The 21,340-nt window shown below is 32.9% G+C and overlaps 1 protein-coding gene across 1 annotated transcript in view; it reads left to right on the top strand.

Annotated features, from left to right (window-relative positions):
• The first annotated feature begins 1,247 nt into the window (after positions 1–1,247).
• LOC108904300 (GTPase-activating Rap/Ran-GAP domain-like protein 3) overlaps positions 1,248–21,340 on the top strand; it is a 150,395-nt gene continuing 130,302 nt past the window's right edge. The window contains exon 1 of the mRNA XM_023454520.1: positions 1,248–1,423. Within this exon, the coding sequence (XP_023310288.1) occupies positions 1,248–1,423 (176 nt within the window). The remainder of the gene's footprint in view (positions 1,424–21,340) is intronic.

The following is a 21,340-nucleotide window of genomic DNA, read 5'->3' as shown; positions in this document are numbered from 1 at the left end:
TAGCGTAGAAATTTAATATTAGCAATAAAAAAATTATTTTAAGGAAGCAGCTTTGGAGGGTCTATTTTAGATCCTTGAAGTTATAAATTGTTATATTTGTCGTCACTTAGTATTATACAAGGTGTTCAAAAAACTGCTGAATACTTCTTCAACTTTAAACAGCAATAACTTGGTTATTTTAAATGGAACACCCAGTATATTTTTACTTTGGGAGTTAGGAAATTTAAAACTCTTTCAAACTGTGTATAGGTTCCCTATACCTATCTCTAACGGTATTGGAGATATTTGTGCTGTTTCGTTTTTTATCGAATTTCCTGGTAATGAACAAAATTTGTTAAGGTGGCTTGTGCCATGTTTGACATTTTAGTTACACTAATCATAAAACGTTTATCTCGAGTCTTGTGGAAATATTTTGTTCTATGTTAGGGTAGTATTAGTTATTGTTAACATGAAGGTTTATTCTACTACAGAAAGAGTAGATATGATGAGTGCTATTGGCGAATGCTACGAGAACTGTTTTCTAGCTTCCAGAGTATATGCACAGAAATATCCTGATCGAATACATCCAAACAAAAAGGTGTTTGAAAGATTGCTAGCGAGATTTAGAGCAACAGGTGGTACTGCCTACAACAAGCAGAGGAAACCAAAACGGGTAACCGACAACGAAGAAAATGAGTTCATGGTGTTAGGATTGGTAGTTGAAAATCCTAATACTAGCACCAGAAAAATTGCCAGGGAAGCTGATATAAGCCGAACCAGTGTGAGGAGGATTCTTAAAAAACATAAGTACCATCCCTTCCACATCCAGTTTCACCAAAATTTGTATGACACGGATTTTCAACGACGAATTGGTCACTAGCGACCGAGGCGTTACTGGTGGCCCACCCTGTAAATTGCTGCTACAAAATTTTTAATTAGTTCAATTTAAAAAAGAATGCAGTAAAAGAAATTAATATATATAATATTTTGATGTTGGTTTCATCGTTAAGAAAATTGTTACCAAGGAATGTTAAAGAATATAAATTTTGTAGTAACTCTCCTAATATAGAGACTTGGGAAGAGTTTTAATAAAATTTGTCAATACTTTGAATGTTCCTAGATATCAGAATTGTTATTCCACACGATACCCAGGTAATCTACCAATTATATTTCCAATACTACGACGATAAGCTTCTCAACATTAAAAAGTTTAGTGAAATTGGCCTGAGACGTCTCAGACGCGGACTCTGTGGTGTCAACAGTAAGTGATGTTGTGTCTGGATATGCGCCTGGTGCAGCGACTCCGTGGCGAGCGTGCCACTGAAAATAACACGGCCAGAGACCGGGATCGGTCGAAGAGCGTGTGTGTGACGAGCTTCAGGAGCAAGCCTCCGAGGGACGTGAGCGCTTTCAAGCTTTTCCACAGGAGGGCCAGCAGTGCCATGTAAGATTTACTGCTTTTGTTTGACTTTGTTTAAGCTTCGCGTTAACGCCTTGAGGACTTGTGTCGTCTGTGAATAAACTGATTAGAGACATGAGATATTGTTTTGTAAGTTAATGTGTATACATGATGCGTAATAGTTAATGTATCTGCTGGTATACAGGGTGTTTTCACTTTAAATTTGGAAAATGCAGGAATGTCCCTATCAAAAATTAAGTGTAGTTTGCTCTATAATTTTTTTTTATGAAAGCCTTTGTTTTGGAGATACAGGGCGTTGAAGCTTAAAAAAAAGTAAACACTTTTTGACATATCTCGGCTATCCACGAGTAGATTTGATTTAAACTTGGTACACATTATGCGTATTGGGGGTTCTCATAATTGACAGAATATTAGTCCTATCGCATTAGCCAGTGGCGTGCAAAGGGGAGATGCGTGGCCCCTTTTTCAAAAAAAAAGTACGCCATTGAGTTTTTCGAAGAATGTAAAGTAAATTTAAATACTACCATACAAAAGCAATCTAAAAGGTCTCTTGATATTTTTCGATAATTCATGAGATTCTTGGACTATTAAGATTTCAATGCATGAAAAAAAAAAAAAATTACGACATCGAGTAGAGGAAAGTAATGAAAATATTTACAAGTTCTTTGCTTGCTGCGAAACAAAAAAGTTGCTATAAATTTTAATGCAGTATTTGAATTCAAAGAAAAATATCTCTTTTTCTCATTCAGCACTACCGTGCCATGTTATCATGCATTGGAATCTTAATAGTCCAAGAATCTCATGAACGCGAAAAATACCAAGAGACCTTTTAGATTGCTTTTGTATGGTAGTATTTAAATTTACTTTACATTCTTCGAAAAACTAAATGTCGTATTTTTTTTTCATTCATTTTTTTTAAATTTCAACGCCCTGTATCTCCAAAACAAAGGCTTTCATAAAAAAATTTTATAAAGCAAACTACACTTAATTTTTGATATGGAATACATTCCTGCATTTTCCAAATTTAAAGTGAAAACACCCTGTATATAATGTACATTATAATGCTGCATTTTAGTACCACAAGGCTGTTTATTTAAGTATTATTATGAGTTAATTCTAGTACTACTATCGGGCTCAGTTATTGAGCTTTCAGTTTAATTGCGTTTATCTCAAAGACTGAGAAGCGATAAAATTTAAAAAAAATACATCTTATGTCATGTCAAAAATATACCTTTCTTTCACAATGTTCCTCTTACATTAAAATTTAAATTAATTAATTAAATTAATTAATATTTTTTTATATTTTTTATTTTAATATTTTTTGAACAAAAGGTTTGACAATTTTGCAGAAATGTGATCATTTTTTGTCATGTCATTATTGAAGATATGGAAAAAATCTTCGCAACATAAACACAAATAAAAATCCATTTTTATAGTATCATGGTTTTCGAATTGTTATACGATAATTTGTTATTAACATTTTAGTGCAAAAAATTCATTTTTTTTAGTTTCTTGCTTATAAAACCAAAACTGCTAGAGCAATCTCAATTCCGTAAATAGAAAAGTTGTAGGAAATTAAATTTCGAAGAAAATGAGAGGTCGAGCGATCCGATTGGTTGATTAGAACCGGAGAAAATCAGGAAAAACCGAAAAATTCGGTATTTAATTAAAAAATTCATAACTTTGTCATTTATGAAGATTATTATAATTATATCAACCTTAAGTGTGCAAAAGGTAGATGCTGTAGATTAGTTTTAGCGGAATTGCAATTTCAAATTTTTTATGCATTTTTTGCCGAGTCTGCTTGCGTGATCCGAATTGAATTGAATGATCCGCGCTCGACCGTTTACCCCGATGTTCAAGTGCATGTTTCATCTAGTTCGCTGCATTTTAACGAAAACTTGAAATATACGTTTTATAGTATTTTACTTCTAGTTTTGAAAACCGATATTAGAATTAAAATCGAACCCTTTTAACGCAAGTAGACGCCCGGCAGTTATGATTTTTTTTAAATTGACGAATTTTCCGGTTTTTCTAGATTATCTCCGGTTCTAATCAATCGACCTCTCATTTTCTTCAAAATTTAATTTCCTACAACTTTTCCATTTACGGTATAGAGATTGCTTTAGTAGTTTTAGTTTTATAAGCAGAAAACTAAAAAAACGCGTTTTTGCACTAAAATGTTAATAACAAATTAATTAATGAGAGCTGCAAGTTAAAAACACATCAGATTATATCTAAGGACTGACTGTCTTTTAAACGATGGCACAGGTAGTATGCTGTTAGAATTTTTTTCACAGAAAAAACCTATATTGACTGGCGTACCTAGGAATCTCTAACTTGCCCTTGTTATTCTCGGCCTATTCTCTGTGGGGGGAGAACTGCTACTGCTATCAGAACCCTAAGCCCGCTCTGATGTTGATATGGGTTCTTGTTGTTGATTCTGACGCGTAGACGGACGGAACCGCTCCTTAAACAATGATGATCTTCTGAAACGTTGTTTGGGTAACTGGTTGCATTTAATGTTTCCAAATGTTTCGCCGTCCTTCACTGTCGTGACCCTGTAATACCTTCGTCACCGTAGTTCTAATCAGTGACGTTGAGCGCGCATTTAGGCCTGCGCAGTATAGTGGTGGGAGTACAATGGCAGGTTCCCCTTGCGTTCCCGAAGTTGCCGGTATCGCTGCTGGCGCCTCTAGTAGAGCAGAGTAGAGGGCGTGGCATACATTCCCTGTACCGCGCGCAGTAGGATGGTGGGTGTGGTGTCATGTTCATCTCCGCTATCGCCAGTGCCGTTGCCTGTACTTTTGTAGTGATTATCACGCATTCTCCTCTCACGCCGTTACTTGTCCCTTAGAAAACAGAGGTAACCTGCTTCTCTGAAAGTCTTCATCAGGATTCGTATTATTTGGATATTGTTAAATTTTCATCTGACCAGGTTGTCCTGTCCTTCTCACAAGTACCTCGGTGTCTTCGAAATTTATTGTATGTGGATCTAAGGCATCCTGTGCGGCAGCTGATGCTTCAGGCTGGTTCAGCCTTGGGGCCTTTCATGTTCTTACCTTTTTGTAATATCGGTTTTCTTTGCCAAACGTATTATAATCATTCGGCATTTATATCCTAGGTGTGAACAGAGGCTCAAGCCGATATTTTATTGGCCTAAACTCTCGCTGAATTTTTCGAGTTACGAAAACATTAAAAAAATTATATAAAAAGTTCCCACATATAAAGAACACAAAATTTCAGAGTAATATACCTAGTGGCTTCTGAGAATTGACTATTTCAAATTTGATGTAAGCAGAAAATCGTGAAAAATTAGTACATTTTTTAGTCCACAGGTAGAAAAATCTACAGATGCAGTTTTTTCATTGATATTTGAAGTTTTTTCAGAATTGAAAGATAATAAATAAATTGTAAAAATTGGTTCAACACTATGAGAAGTGGGTTATTTTAGGACGTACATTTATATTAAAAATTTTTAATGGCCCGAGAAACCAGCACGAATAAGTATTGATTGTCTTTTTTCAATCAATTGCATTTCTCTTGAAGTAGGAAACCTAATCTCAATAGTAGCAAGTGACCTCTACAAGATAATTTAAAACTAATAATACTGACGTTTCTAACAACCTCAGAAAATTAATATTGAACCATATTTCAACACAATACATTGTTTTTGAAAGCAATATGGCTGGAATTTGATTAAAAAAAGTCGTTTTCGATGCTCTATGTTTCAAAAACAAATAGTCATATGGGTTATAACCTATCAATTCTTTTCGTACCTTTTTTTTAACTGCAAACTTTGTACGTGACATGCAAGTAGATATACCTACTTACCTCCCAAAATGTTGTAATCATTTATACACGTGTCCTTAAAAAAATCACCTTTAGACAAACTCGCTTGTAATAACCATCATATCATTTGGAAATTAAAAAGATACATGAAAAGTAGCTCGATTTACTTTATAGTTAATTTGCTGTACTAGACAAAAATAAAGATTATGATTAATTTTTTCTCTTACCTTTGCTAAAACTATTTTTACTTTTATTTTTTCGTTTGCAATTTAATTTCGCAACGTAAAGAGTAGATACACCTTTAGTCACAATTAAAATCCTAGCTCCTGTAGCTTCACTAATAAATGTTCATTAAGTTACATCTAGCATGCCGGGAACGGCACGCTTTACTGTAAACTCGAGGTACACGTAATTTTCAACTAGCTTGACACTAGGAATGTAATTTGGATCAACTGAATTATGGTCAGCTGCAAGCTGGCTTCGTTTGAAAAAAATCACTTTGCAGTTGATTGGAATGTACGTAACGGGAAATTATTTATAGGAAATTTGGTACACATTAAACACAAACTTGTTAAAAATAAATCCGGGGGGAATTTTCATTAACGTGTTCAAATAATTTTGACGAATTCAGTAGCGATTAAAACCAAATTAATGATTAAATTCAGATTTAGTGAATTTTTATTTGACGATTTTATTTAATATTTACAGAAATCCTGTCTCCGGAATTAACGAAGTTAATAATTAAAATAAATTTAAATCCACGATGCTTTAACAAAGAGTATTGACTCATTCCATCCGAAATGTAAAATAAACTTAATTTCTTTGTATTCAGTCAATGGGGAAACAAACACTGGTAATCCACAGCCCAAAGCTGTGCAAATACTATTAACTTTGAGATAGTTGCATTCCGATTCAACCATTTATTCAAATTTACTGCCGTAAAATTATTATATTTAATTTTCAACACTATGTTTCTGAATGTAATCAATATCTGGAGTTTTTATATGGAAATTATTGAAATATACAGGACGTTTCTTAATAGCGTGCTAATATTTAAGGAGGTTATTATTGGGTCCATTTTAAGAAAAAAACTTCATATGAACATATGTCCTAAAAGTCTTAATTTTTGAACTACAGGTTGCTAAAGTTTTATGAAAACAATTTTTTTATGATAACTTTGGTATTACCCTAGATATTTTTTCAAATTTTGTACACGCCTTCTATTCATCGAGATGCATTTTCTGATGTACAAACTATTTTATTATTTTTGCCAGTGGCGTCTGCACAGGTTTTCTATTGAATATTTTTGAAGAAAAATATGTTACTCTACTGCTTTGGACCCTATTTTCTTTATGAGAGGTTAAATGGACATAATTACCCGTATTTTCTCGAACAAGAATTGCCAGGTTTGATGGAAGTTGTTTCCATTTTAGTAAGAAATCAACTATGGTTTATGCACGACGGAGCACCAGCACTTCAGTGCTCTGGGGCGCGAATATTTAAACCAAAATTGCAATAATCGCTGGATAGGTCGCGATGGACCACAGTCATGGCCACCTAGGTCCCCGGAGCACAATGGAGGAGGTGGACATTTCCAACATCTGATATAATTTATTTTTTTGTGTGTAATTTTCTTTTATCATTCCAAAATGCATGTAGATTACTGTAATTTCATAATTTCAACATTTAAAAGTCATCTTAAATAAATCATTGTTCAAAGTTACATAAATCTTTGTATTTTCTCGTAAGTGGTCCAATAAGACGCAAATGAATGAATTTTATTTTTTTATGCGAAAACCGTACGTCAAACGAAAAAAATTCAAGACACCACAAATGCTCAGAAAGGAATGAGGATATCGAAAATGATTTTTTACTTTAAGAAAAAGCAGTGCCGTAACATATTTTTCTTCAAAAATATTCGATACCAAACCTGTACAGACGCCACTGGCAAAAATAAAAAAATTGTTTGTTCATCAGAAAATGCATCTCAATGAAAAGAAGGCGTGTACCAAATTTGAAAAAAAATATCTAGGGTAATACCAAAGTTGTCATAAAAAAATGTTTTTTCATAAAACTTTTACACCCTGTAGTTCAAAAGTTAAGACTTTTAGGACATATGTTCATATGAAATTTTTTTCTTAAAATGGACCCAACAATAACCTCCTTAAATATTAGCACGTTATTAAGAAACTATATACTTATAGTCCAGTCGCCCAGAGGAAATAACTACACAGGAATATTTTAAATGATGAGTACAATAAGAGGCTAATTTGCTGACAAAGTATTTTATCAGGAAAAAAGTTATTAACAATTTAATCGTGAAAAAAATTTTTTTTAGTAGTTTTCTTTAAATAACTCAGCGGGATTACTTTGTACAAAAAAATGCTTAGGACATGATTTTGTTCGTAATAAAAATAGCTACAAAATGGCGGTGGTCCGATTACGAAATTTGCAATAACAAAGCCGTGNAATATACAGGACGTTTCTTAATAGCGTGCTAATATTTAAGGAGGTTATTATTGGGTCCATTTTAAGAAAAAAACTTCATATGAACATATGTCCTAAAAGTCTTAACTTTTGAACTACAGGGTGCTAAAGTTTTATGAAAAAACATTTTTTTATGATAACTTTGGTATTACCTACCCTAGATATTTTTTCAAATTTAGTACACGCCTTCTATTCATCGAGATGCATTTTCTGATGTACAAACAATTTTATTATTTTTGCCAGTGGCGTCTGCACAGGTTTTCTATTGAATATTTTTGAAGAAAAATATGTTACGCTACTGCTTTGGACCCTATTTCTTCATGAGAGGTTAAATGGACATAACTACCCGTATTTTCTCGAACAAGAATTGCCAGGTTTGATGGAAGTTGTTTCCATTTTAGTAAGAAATCGACTATGGTTTATGCACGACGGAGCACCAGCGCACTTCAGTGCTCTGGGGCGCGAATACTTAAACCAAAATTGCAATAATCGCTGTCGCGATGGACCACAGTCATGGCCACCTAGGTCCCCGGAGCTCAATGGAGGAGGTGGACAATTCCAACATCTGATATAATTTATTTTTTTGTGCGTTCAGGGTAATTTTCTTTTATCATTCCAAAATGTATGTAGATTACTGTAATTTCATAATTTCAACATTTAAAAGTTATCTTAAATAAATCATTGTTCAAAGTTACATAAATCTTTTTTTTTTCCCCCGTAAGTGGTACAATAAGACGCAAATGAATGAATTTTATGCGAAAACCGTACGTCAAACGAAAAAAATTTCAGACACCACAAATGCTCAGAAAGGAATGAGGATTTCGAAAATGATTTTTAGTTTAAGAAAAAGCAGTGACGTAACATATTTTTCTTTAAAAAAATATTCGATCCAAAACCTGTACAGACGCCACTGGCAAAAATAATAAAATTGTTTGTTCATCAGAAAATGCATCTCGATGAATAGAAGGCGTGTACCAAATTTGAAAAAAATATCTAGGGTAATACCAAAGTTATCATAAAAAAATGTTTTTTCATAAAACTTTAGCACCATGTAGTTCAAAAGTTAAGACTTTTAAGTCATAATATGTTCATTTGAAATTTTTTTCTTAAAATGGACCCACAATAACCTCCTTAAATATTAGCACGTTATTAACAAACTATATACTTATAGTCCAGTCGCCCAGAGGCCAAAAAGTTACTGTTGGTGACATTTTCTTGATAACTCGGAAATAACTTCACAGGAATATTTTAAATGATGAGTACAATAACAGGCTAATTTGCTGACAAAGTATTTTATCAGGAAAAAAGTTAATAACAATTTAATCGTGAAAAATTTTTTTTTAGTAATTTTCTTTAAATAACTCAGCGGGATGACTTTGTACAAAAAAATGCTTAGGACATGATTTTGTTCGTAATAAAAATAGCTACAAAATGGCGGTGGTCCGATTACGAAATTTGCAATAACAAAGCCGTGAGATTGAAAATACGGTATAAAACGTCAATTTTTTTAAGTTGCTGTAAAAATGTCAATTATAAACAAAAAGTGATAAAACTTTCGAAAACTATAGTTCAATATATATACAATAATGACGCTAAAGCCGAAAATCAGGAGAGCAAAACTTTTTGTTCTATAAGGTGTTATACATTCATCGGCATCTGAAACTCGAAACTTTGCCAAATTTGTTCGAAGCTTTGCTGACACTTGAAATTTGGTACACACATAGTGTAAATATGCAGAAACCAAAAGCAATTTGCAAAATTCAAGTATCTTCATTTTTGCAGTTTTGGTAAGGTTTTATACGTCACCCTAGTTTTATACGTCACCGTTTTTTTAATTTTTGGACGTATATTTATGTATATTTATAAAATATTCCATTACGGTAGATTAGCCAGCATAATTACCTACAATTTAAAAAAATATATATTTTCATCGTTTAGATCCTAAGCTACTTAACATTTTGCGCCTGTTAGCCGTAGTCGTACATTATTCAACATATTAACATAAAACAAAATCGTACGTGTGGGGTAAACCTTTAACTTTTCATTTTCGAGCGCGAGCTCCGCTCTTCGGCGCTTGTATACTATTAGAAATATGCAACAGTAAATTTAAACAATTGTTTACTTAAAGTTAAAGGTTTACCCCACACGTACGATTTTGTTTTATGTTAATATGTTGAATAATGTACGACTACGGCTAACAGGCGCAAAATGTTAAGTAGCTTAGGATCTAAACGATGAAAATATATATTTTTTTAAATTGTAGGTAATTATGCTGGCTAATCTACCGTAATGGAATATTTTATAAATATACATAAATATACGTCCAAAAATTAAAAAAACGGTGACGTATAAAACTAGGGTGACGTATAAAACCTTACCAAAACTGCAAAAATGAAGATACTTGAATTTTGCAAATTGCTTTTGGTTTCTGCATATTTACACTATGTGTGTACCAAATTTCAAGTGTCAGCAAAGCTTCGAACAAATTTGGCAAAGTTTCGAGTTTCAGATGCCGATGAATGTATAACACCTTATAGAACAAAAAGTTTTGCTCTCCTGATTTTCGGCTTTAGCGTCATTATTGTATATATATTGAACTATAGTTTTCGAAAGTTTTATCACTTTTTGTTTATAATTGACATTTTTACAGCAACTTTAAAAAATGGACGTTTTATACCGTTTTTTCAATCTCGCGGCTTTGTTATTGCAAATTTCGTAATCGGACCACCGCCATTTTGTAGCAATTTTTATTACGAACAAAATCATGTCCAAAGCATTTTTCGTACAAAGTCATCCCGCTGAGTTATTTAAAGAAAACTAGTAAAAAAAATTTTTTCACTATTAAATTGTTAATAACTTTTTTCCTGATAAAATACTTTGTCAGCAAATTAGTCTGTTATTGTATTCATGATTTAAAGTAGGCCTGTGTAGTTATTTCCGGGTTATCAAAGTTTGACACAGGCCAAACCTCTACCAACTCGACTATTAGTATTAATTAATAAATAAAGTGCTTATACAAGAAATCTAAATATGTACCTTCTACATTTCTTGGAATAGCATGAGTACGTCTCATTAATATTATATTACGCATATAAGTACATAAAACATGAATTATTCAGTAATTCTGGCAATCCGCACCGCATTCCATATTTCTTTAAAAATATTTAATTAGCCCTCACAGTATCACTATAATTATTGCCGTTGTCACGCGAACACTTTTTTGCCCTTTTCATAGTAATATTTCAACACATCACGTTCTCATGCTCGAAAAATACGAACACGTCTAAAATCAACACGGAAAATCTTATTTACTCTACTGACAAGTGCACCTATCCCGAATTATGTAAAACATCAACGGCAGGTTTCACGGACATGACCGTTTAATGTAAATAAAGCCAGCCATACACCAAAAGTTATGCTATGCCATATCAAACTGAGCAGTTCGGTACTGCATTTTTCGTTCATTTTTACAGTGAGCTATCTATTCTCTAAAAAATAGTCCAATTAAATGGGCCTTATAATCACAGTTTGGTCAACTTGCCTGAATTTTTGAATAAGAAGTGGATCTTATTTGTAGAAGGGCGAAATGGGCGGTGACTATTAGACGCCTTCATTATAGCCATCTTTCTCTATCGGACGGATTTCTATGACTTTCTTTATCACGTGGGGGACTTTCCGACCCTGTAAGTTAGTTTGAGGTATACAGGGTCATTCAAAAAACCGCTGACAGACTTTTAGGATAGGTAATACATGAAAAATTAAGACGAAAAGTCTTAATAAACATAGGGTCGCAAATGCCTCCTTAACGAGATACAGGGCGTCAAAGTTTCTGTAAAATTAAACGTTGTCTGCAATAATTCCAAAATGCCTGAACATTTCTATTTCAAATTTGCTATGCGTAGTTAGCACCTTAAGACCAATGTTTGGTGTACTGCCCAAAATTTTATGAGCAGCAGTGTCGTAGAGACGGGGTCAACGTGACCCTTTTTTAAAAATATTTTCTACGCCACTNAGGTGTTTCTCTTAAAAATGGTTGCTTTAATCAAAATTTTGCAAGAGACCAATTCGATAGACAATTGAACACTTTACATGAAAATAGTGCCCGTTTGACAAAATTAGCAGTGGCGTAGAAAATATTTTTCAGAAAGGGTTACGTTGACCACGTCTCTACGACTCTGCTGCTCATAAAATTTTGAGCAGTACATCAAACATTGGTCTTAAGGTGCTAACTACGCATAGCAAATTTGAAATAGAAATGTTCAGGCATTTTGGAATTATTGCAGACAGCGTCTAATTTTACAGAAACTTTGACGCCCTGTATCTCGTTAAGGAGGCATTTGCGAACCTATGTTTATTAAGATTTTTCGTCTTAATTTTTCATGTATTACCTACCCTAGAATCATTTGCGGACATACGTTTATAAGCAAACTGTCATTATTTTCTCATGTAGAATCACCCCCTGAAATTTGTCGCACTTAGTTACTAACACCCTGTATATCTCGAACTAACATATCAAAAATTCAGACAAGTCGACAAAAATTGCGATTTAAGGACACACTTAATTGGACTATAAGAGCTAAACAATGCGAAAGTAGGAAGCTGCACTTTGCTTAACTCCCTGACCAATTCGAGCTGTCTTGCTTACTATGTGACAAAGTGAATGGGAAATAAGAGGGTTTATTAGAGTTTATTATTAGGATATAATAATCAAAAACTAGGAAATAGTATAAAAGAAATTGTATCAAGAAATACGTCAAGCTGTATTAGTTCGTAGGAAGTCTTAACAGACAGATAGCCATGTCACAACTGTTATAAAACACATATAATATAGGACCTAAAACACTTTCTTGCGGAACCCCTGTTATGATTTGAAAATCCTAGTATTGATTTGAACAAAAAAGCCCTTTGATTACTCAAATAATTTTTAAAGAATAAACAGAACACATTGACAACGCCAAAGTATTCAATTTTTTAAATAAAATGCATATTGTCATCCAAAATATCTAAATCCTTTTAAGCAAAATTAAACAAGTATTTCTATCTTTGTTGTCCGCTTTTATTATATTATTCTTGACAGCGATGAGAGATATTGTATTGGGCTCTACATCTTTTCTTAGTAAAGATCAAAATTCTGTGAACATTTGATCTTGTAGCGGTTCTTTACTTGAGTATTTTCAGGTATAGTTTACATACTAACATTTTCGATGTATTTATTGATATTTCTTTACTCAGTTCTAAATATTCAGCTATCAATGTCAGCTATGTCTATACTTAAAATAAATTGTTCTCTATAGGTTAAAAAATAAATATTCCCCCAATTCTACTTTCAGGCGATGTCCCTCGAGTGAAATATTCCCTACCCCTCGAGAGTTCTACCTCTGACGTACACACACCTTCGCCACCAACATGGCTGAAATATTTCCAGGAAACCCTTCCCGTACAAAATTATAAGTTCTTTCACCTTAACGTCTGTCGTTATCGCACCGACCAGAGATATACAATACCTTTCAGCGCAAATAAACACGATCAATCACTAGCATTGCCGGTCTATTCTTTACGCGGCTGCCTGGATAGTGAGTCGGATTTTATGCTTTGAAAAGGAGAATTGTGCACCGAATTTATTTTCAGGGGTGGAATTTTTTTACTGAAAAAGAAAAGCTTTCAGGGACACGTTTTGTAACCCCAGACTAACATGAGTGACAAGCTGTAATAAAAGAGTTTGAATAATGCTGGTGAAAGGTAGTGTTATGCGTTACACTGGCTATGTTCGCTATCTGTATTGAAAACAACCACCATTGTTTTAAATGGACGTGAAAATTACACAGGGTGTCCTGGAAGCGACCACACACTTCTGAATCAAAATAAGGCGATTTAGACTAATCTACAAATTGCAACACTTTTACGTTGAATTGGCAAGACCAAGCAGATAAATGTAGCTCCGGAAGTCAGCAGTGTAACTTTAGATTGTATTAAGGGCGCCACTATATCTAGGCTATGATATAGAAATTTATTCCGTGGATATCAATCAGAATGTTGAGAATTCAGGACAGTCAAATAAACGAGGATCAAATAAAAATTAACATTTTAATACAATAGCTAAAAGTTAATTTATACAACAATCAGAATCAATAATGTATCTACAATGACAGTTGAACTAATATTTACACAGTTAGGTACTTTTAAGTTGGAACAAAATTAATATAAAGTCTGTAACTTTCAACTGATCTTTACAACAATTGACCGAGGACTAGGTGGCTGTGTGCTATATGGACAAGCTTATTGTAACTTCAACAAGTTTCCAGCTGATGTGGTGATGTTCGAGGTGAGCCTCTGTCCTAGTACAAGTTGGATTGGCTGGCAACGTCTATGACGAACCTCCGACGAACTTAATGATTAAATTACTGAATTAATCAAACAATTATATTTACAATAAAGTGAAAAGTAATTAAATGATAAAAGTCCAAAAGGGTTGCAATAAAAATTCTGATTAACTATGTAAAGAAAAAAGAAATATTGACTACCATAAGATTCAATACATTATAAAATGACTGTTAACAAAATTTTTAGCGATATATCAAAAGAAAACGAAAGTACTTCGAAAAAATGAGAGGTATGGTTTACTAAGCTCATAAAGTATATGAAATAATTGTAAAGTAACTGTGTCTTCGAAAAAGCAATACTAAAAAGAAAATTGAACAGTTCTAAATTTAAATAGGCTTGTCCGATCGACAAAATACTGCAAAGACTACAAAATTTTAGCTACAAATAAACCACTATTAGTCTGGTGAAATTCTAATTGACGACAAGAGGAAATGAGTAAGTAAGCTGCATTCAAATTTACATAAAAAGCAAGCTGCAACTTATATTCTTCACTCCATTACCAGCTACAAAGAAACCATTTTTAAACAACACCCAATATAATTTACTAAGAGCCCAAAGATTTACTCTGTCAACTACACCTCACCAGAATAATAAAATGGTTTTCAGGTTTCCCACCGAAAGCTAAAACACAAAAAATATAAACAGAAAGATTTTCTAATCTATTAAAAAAGAATCTACCATATTCCTTTGGGAATGCAAAAATGCTAACCAATTATCAAAAAAAATTAACAGCAATTAGCACTAAAGCTGCTAATCAAAAAATATAACCTACGCTAACACGTGGTCATAGTTACACTCTTTACAGTAAAAGCAAAATGTCTATTGCTGGAACCTACATAAAAACACAATATATCAAATAAACAAAGAGGTTAAAATTTAAGATATTAATATACAGTTACTTATAAATTAGATGATTTTCACTTGATTGTCGTACTTCTCACGTTCTCGTGTATAGCAATGAATGCAATACAAGAACAGAAAAGCAAGAATTAACAAATTTTGTAGGAACAACTAGATCAGTGACATGTGTCTTGAGAAAAATGACACTTATCAACGTTCTCTAAAAGAGTTTCTGATCTCTTGAGGTATGCTAGATACAATTGTCAAAATCAGTTGGTTGATAGAGTTCCAAAAGCATTTTATACACGGTCCCGTCTGTCAAAAGGACTATTCTTTCTCTACATCTTTAATAAAAAATGGACACGGGCGCATCTCTAGCGATAATTGAGAAACTGCGGAAACCTTTGATGAGTTTTTTAACCGCATACTGTTGACCCAGGTGCAGTAACTCCTGAAATCGTTCAGATCTATTTGGTTAAACTGCGTACGAACTCATCACCTGATAGAGATCAAGTTAGCCCACTATATTTGTCCAGATGTGCAAATAGTCTGTCCACACCTTTAAGTCTAATGTCCAAATCTGTGGATTATGGAATATTACCTAATAACTGGAAGATCTCGTCTGCTACACTCATTTACAGAAAATGACGATGAAAATTAGCAGTGACTAAAGACCCATTCTTCTAACATCTGTTCCTTGGAAGTTAATGGAACGAATTATTTGTAATGATGTCATATTTTTGTTAAACAACAGGGGAAGTCTGCAGTGTCCAATTTGCTTTAAGCTCTAAACGTATGGACATCATATATTGATTCTGGTGAACTCCTGAATAATTTACTTGGAATACCTCGCATACCTTTGATAAGTACATGGAAAATTGCTATCATGGATGGAATCCTTTCTTAGTAACAGGTAATTTACAGTGTGAGTTGGTGACTGTCGTTCTAAGAAACGAGATGTTTTAAGTGATGCACTCCAGGGTCCAGTGCTTATGATTTGAAGCCATTCTCATAACTTTATTTTACAAAATGAATTTGTTCTCATTAATTGTTGGTGCTTGGAATGGTTACTACCTCGTAATTATTCTAAATTCTGTGTTCAAAGTCAAACCCAAATGAGAATGACAATGCAATTGAAGACCATAACTTAAATACTGCGTCACAGGATAACGACGTTGACATTACCATCGCAGTTCCCCCAAAATTGAAGGAAAATGCAATCAGTTAATTTAGATAATTGGCAGATCTTTCCAGGATTTTAACACGGTAAGTGTTCTCAGGAGTTATGATACATATATTCGTCCGCATCTTGAGTTTGCTGTAATTATATGGTGTCCAAAGACGTGCTACTAAACTCCCCTTTCGGTTTAAACATCTCCTTTATGAAACACATCTACCGAACAATGTGATATCAGCGGCTTCGACCAATTTCTTGAAATCCAGACTTGATCATTATCTAAATACCTAATTTTCTGTGCGCTTCTCGTATAAAAGAAAATTTAGGACAGAACAATACCTCTAAATCTTTAACCAAGTTTATAGAACAAACCAGTCAAATTTATAATTAATATTTCTTAATATAATACTTGATTAACATTACACCAGTTTATTAAATATAAATTTCGCTGCAAATTATGTACGTCAAGTTCATTATTTATATAACAAAATATTTTCATGTCAATAGCATATAACAAGCAATGTATAGAAATTAGGGACAGTAATTAATAAATTATAAGTTACTTAAATTACATTAATAAAAACTGTAACCATTAAAGGTCCAAGGATAGAGCTCTGCTTAACTCCTGAAGTCTGGAGTAGTTCGGTAGGCTTGACTCTTGAAATTAGGGCTAGAAATTTCTTATTTGGTTCTTTTTTTATTTGAATATAATACCGTAAGCGGCAAAAGTATGAAATATATTTATTTAAAAATCAGATGTTCGTTATTTGAAAAATCGCTCGGACCCGTCAAATTATATTTTTAGTTGCGCATTTTCTGAAGCAATTTTCATTTATACAGGGTGGCCCAAAAAAAAGTTATGAAAACAAAGCCAACTTTTTTTAATGAAAACCCACTTTTTTGTATTTTTATTCAATTCTCCATGGAATTCTGATACATTTTTATGTAACCTATACCTATCTTTAACCGTTTTCGAGATAATGGTGTCTGAATATAAAAATAAAATTCGACAGGTCCGAGCGATTTTTCAAATAACGAACTGATTTTTAAATAAATATATTCCATACTTTTGCCGCTCACGGTATATTTCCTATACAAGAAACTATTATAACTTTATCTATATAATTTACATTTTTAATACAATGGTTTTTAAAAAATATTTGCCTTTTATGAAATTTTGTTGTTTGTTAGGTGCTATAAATTCAGAACAATCTTCTTCCTCCTTACATGCTGAAATACAGGATGGTTGACAATTTCTCTATTATATCTGAATTTGAAAATAAGAAAAAATATTTATATGAACATAGTCCTTAAAATGTTTTCTAAAGATGCCATTTTAAGAATATAAATAAATTTCTTATTTGAGGCAATTTCTGAACACTTTTATGTGTAGGATAGTTCGTCCACATAAGAACGAAATTAACTCTCTGTATTTCAGTATATTCAATAGCGACAATACATCTTTTTCATTCTCCAATACCAATACTCAATTTTACAAGACACAATACCTTAAAATTAAATTTATATTAAAAATGTAGATCAGAGGTCATACCTATGGAGCAATAAAATGATGGACCCCCAAAAATACCATCCTGTGACCATATTAACATTTTCTTAGAATATAGTAGAAGTACACTACTAGAAGTACATACTAAATCAAATTTAAATCACACTATACTAGTACCTAAATCTACACTACACACTACTACTAATATATCTACACTACACACTACTAGTACCTAAAAACTACTATTAGTACCTAAGCACACTACTAGTACCTAAATCTACACTACGCACTACACTACATTAGTATCTAAATCACACTGCAATTAATAGTGGTACAAGTAAACTAGTAGAAGTACACTTAAATCACCTTCATTTCTTTTGTTGCCTGCACAGTTCAATTTCTAAAAAACTGTTTAAAAATAAAGTAAAAAAATAGATATACAGTTTACTAAGAGTACAATTTCATAATTATGTTAAAAGTATATTATCTTTAATAACAATATTGTTATTTTTTTAATATTAATATTTCGTTGCAATATACAGGGTGTTNATGGCTTGAGGGGTGGTTATTTCAACCCCTTTCGAGGGGTTAAAATTTTCGAAAAATAGTTGAAAACTCGCATCTGTATTAGTAAACAACCTGAAAAAAATTTGTTATTTGTACCTCGTTCGGTTTTCAAATTACAGCCAATTTTCAAAATTTTTTTGGAAACTTTGACGGCCCATATCTCTTCAGGGGTGAACATTTTACTAAGGCGATTTTTTGCAGATCGTGTACTTTTGAAATGTAGATTCACTGGTATCATTTATGCTACTCCATTCAAAAACACCCTGTATGTTTAGTATAGCTTTAAGTATTATTTATCTCTCTCTCCAAAAATAAAGCAATGCCTTCAGTTACAATATATTTGCCTACATCCTTCTTTGTTCAATATTTGTGGAACAGATATTTGTGTAGAGTAGTTTCAAAATATCATGAGCCGCGAAATGCGCGAAAGGCGTGTCGTATCCATATGTGGATACACCACGCCGTTCGCGAAGAATTATGATTCTTCTAATAAGCACGTTGTGAAAACATGGACTCACAATTAGACCACGTGCCTCATTACAACCAGAAATGAACTACGTAGGTCGGGCATCAATAAAGTCAACTGGCGAACGTTCGTTATATACATTTTTATTGCTTAAATTAAAATAATAGAGAATAGGGCATTTTATTATATTTGTACTCGGAGCAAAGGCTTGTTTACGCTACGAGAGCTCGAGATAGACTGTGAATAATGGATGTAATGTTTTTAGGACGTAGAATAATTTAGGCGACGGTCGGAATTATATTTCTGCGCATATCAAGGTCAAAGCTCATAAGATTTTGAAACAACTCTACAACTTGTGCATATTTCCATTGCATTTCTTGAAATTCGTAATGAATAATTCATAAGTTTTGCAAAATATATACTGTCAAAATTAAATAAAAAGTAAATTTGTATACGCTGCATATTTCGATAGTCTCTAAATTTAAGAGGGAATATAAATAAAGATAATGAAGCATAAAGTCATTAAAACTTTAAATTAAGGTACAGCAGCTGTCTCCACTTTTGCCGCGGACATCATAATAGCTTTAGATAATATGCCCCTTTCTTTTGAAAACATAAATAAAGTAAATTTACAAATTTTGCATATCGTCCCTATCTTCCATAAGCCTTAGACAAACTTCTGAATTACTATCCCGTTTTATTCTTCTTCATTAAGTGTAAGTAAAAAAGCCGCTTACAAAATTTATTGATTAGTCACTCGCAGCCGTTAAAACTTGCAGATCCTAAAGCAGAGAAAAAAACGGAATGCGAAGTTGGTTTCGTAAGCATCTACATTCATATAGAATTTAAGCCCGTTTATTAAAGTCCAGATATTTTGTAACCGGAAAAGCCCAATTCCATTATAAATTGTGTATAAATAGAAATTTCGAGAATATTTTCGTGTTGATTATTAAACCAATTAATTCATTGTTCCGTCTTTCCGTAAGATAAAATTTCCTAATTTCACTTATTCAAAACAAACACCGACGACAAATTACTGCGTTTATATTCAGAATTTCAACTCCAGAAGGTTCATATTTCTTTCGGCGCCTATTTACTTACATCTTAATTGTAAGAGTTGAAATTAAAATCTGGCGCAGAAGTACGACGCGGCAAAGAAACGAATTAATTCAAGATGAAACAGAGATAACTCTTGAACACAGTGGTGGTGGATAATGGATCCTTATTTGGGATTTATTTATATTAGTTATTTCTAAATTAAAAGTCATCTTTTAGATCAGGTTGAAACTGAAATAATGTAAATGTAGGCGTTTTAATATAAATTTTGTACAAATAAAGTATTACGTAATTGTCTTTGTGCCATGTCCCTAAATTACGAAAACAATTAGACGAGCGGTTCACCCCTAAAAAAAAGGCATGAACCGACTAAATTTTTGAAACAAAAACCTACAGCATGAAACTTTTTTATTTTATAAGTGTATTTTTTTGATAACTTACATATTTTTTTATATTTTTCGTCGTGGTCAGTTAATTGTTATAACAAAAAAGTTGTAAGAAAAAAATTACTCGCCGAATGGCTTTGAAAACTCGCTTTAGACCTTCAATAAAATAATTGACCTATACCAAAAAAATATATCTTAAAGTAAAAGATCTGCCGATTATTATGCTTTTTTTAGAATTAAACTCTGTTCGGTAGTTTTTGAGAAAAAAATTCCGAAGATTTGTCGATTTCGCCCCTTTTTCACATTAAATTTTAAATATCTCGGAAACGAAACATTTTTTGAATTTTTGTCAAAGAACAAAAAGTGCTTATATTGGTCCATTTTACAATAAAAAAAAAACTGTTTTCAAAGCCATTCGGCGAGTAATTTTTTTTATAACTTTTATGTTTATAACAATTGACTGACCACGCCGAAAAATATAAAAAATATATGTATATTATCAGAAAAATACACTATAAAATAAAAAAGTTTCATGCTGTAGGTTTTTGTTTTAAAAATTTAGTCTGTTACCTTCATTTAGAAGCATCTTTTTAGAAGTGAACCGCTCGCCTAAATTTAGCGGGGCCTGCGTACAACTCATTTTATTTAAAAATGGTTCTTTTTATACACTCATAAAAATTTTTGTAAAATTACTCACTAGATCATTGGTTATTTTGACGCAACAGTAGGTAGAATTACATTATGCAAGTAAAGTTACNCACCGGCCAGATCAAGCTCTACTTGAACCAGACATGCATAAGCGAGTTGTTTTTTGCGAATCGTATCTTAATATTCTAAGAAATAATTTGAATTTTGCCTCAAAGATACTTTTCATAGATGAAGCAACTTTTCAAAGACATGGTTTAACCAATATGCACAATCTTCATTCATGGGCTCATGAAAATCCTCACGAAGTATCTATGACAACATTTCAACATAATTTTAGTTTAAACATTTGGGCAGGAATTGTAGAAAATGTGCTTGTCGCCCATTTTGTTTTACCTCATCGACTTGGTGCTGTTGAATATTTGCAGTTCTTAAATGAGCAACCACTTCTGGAGGAAGTACCATTAAATGTACGTCAGGCCATGTGGTACATGCACGACGGGGCTCCTGCTCACAGCACTGTAGTAGTTAGGCGGTGGCTTAATTTAAATTACCCGAATCGTTGGATAGGTCGCGGCAATGAGGCACCTATCTCTTGGCCTGCACGTTCTCCCGATCTAACGCCCATGGATTTTTT

The sequence above is a fragment of the Anoplophora glabripennis genome, unplaced genomic scaffold (genome assembly GCF_000390285.2).
Source record: "Anoplophora glabripennis isolate ALB-LARVAE unplaced genomic scaffold, Agla_2.0 scaffold101, whole genome shotgun sequence".
Taxonomy (NCBI): Eukaryota; Metazoa; Arthropoda; class Insecta; order Coleoptera; family Cerambycidae; genus Anoplophora; species Anoplophora glabripennis.
This window is presented reverse-complemented; position numbering and strand designations above follow the sequence as displayed.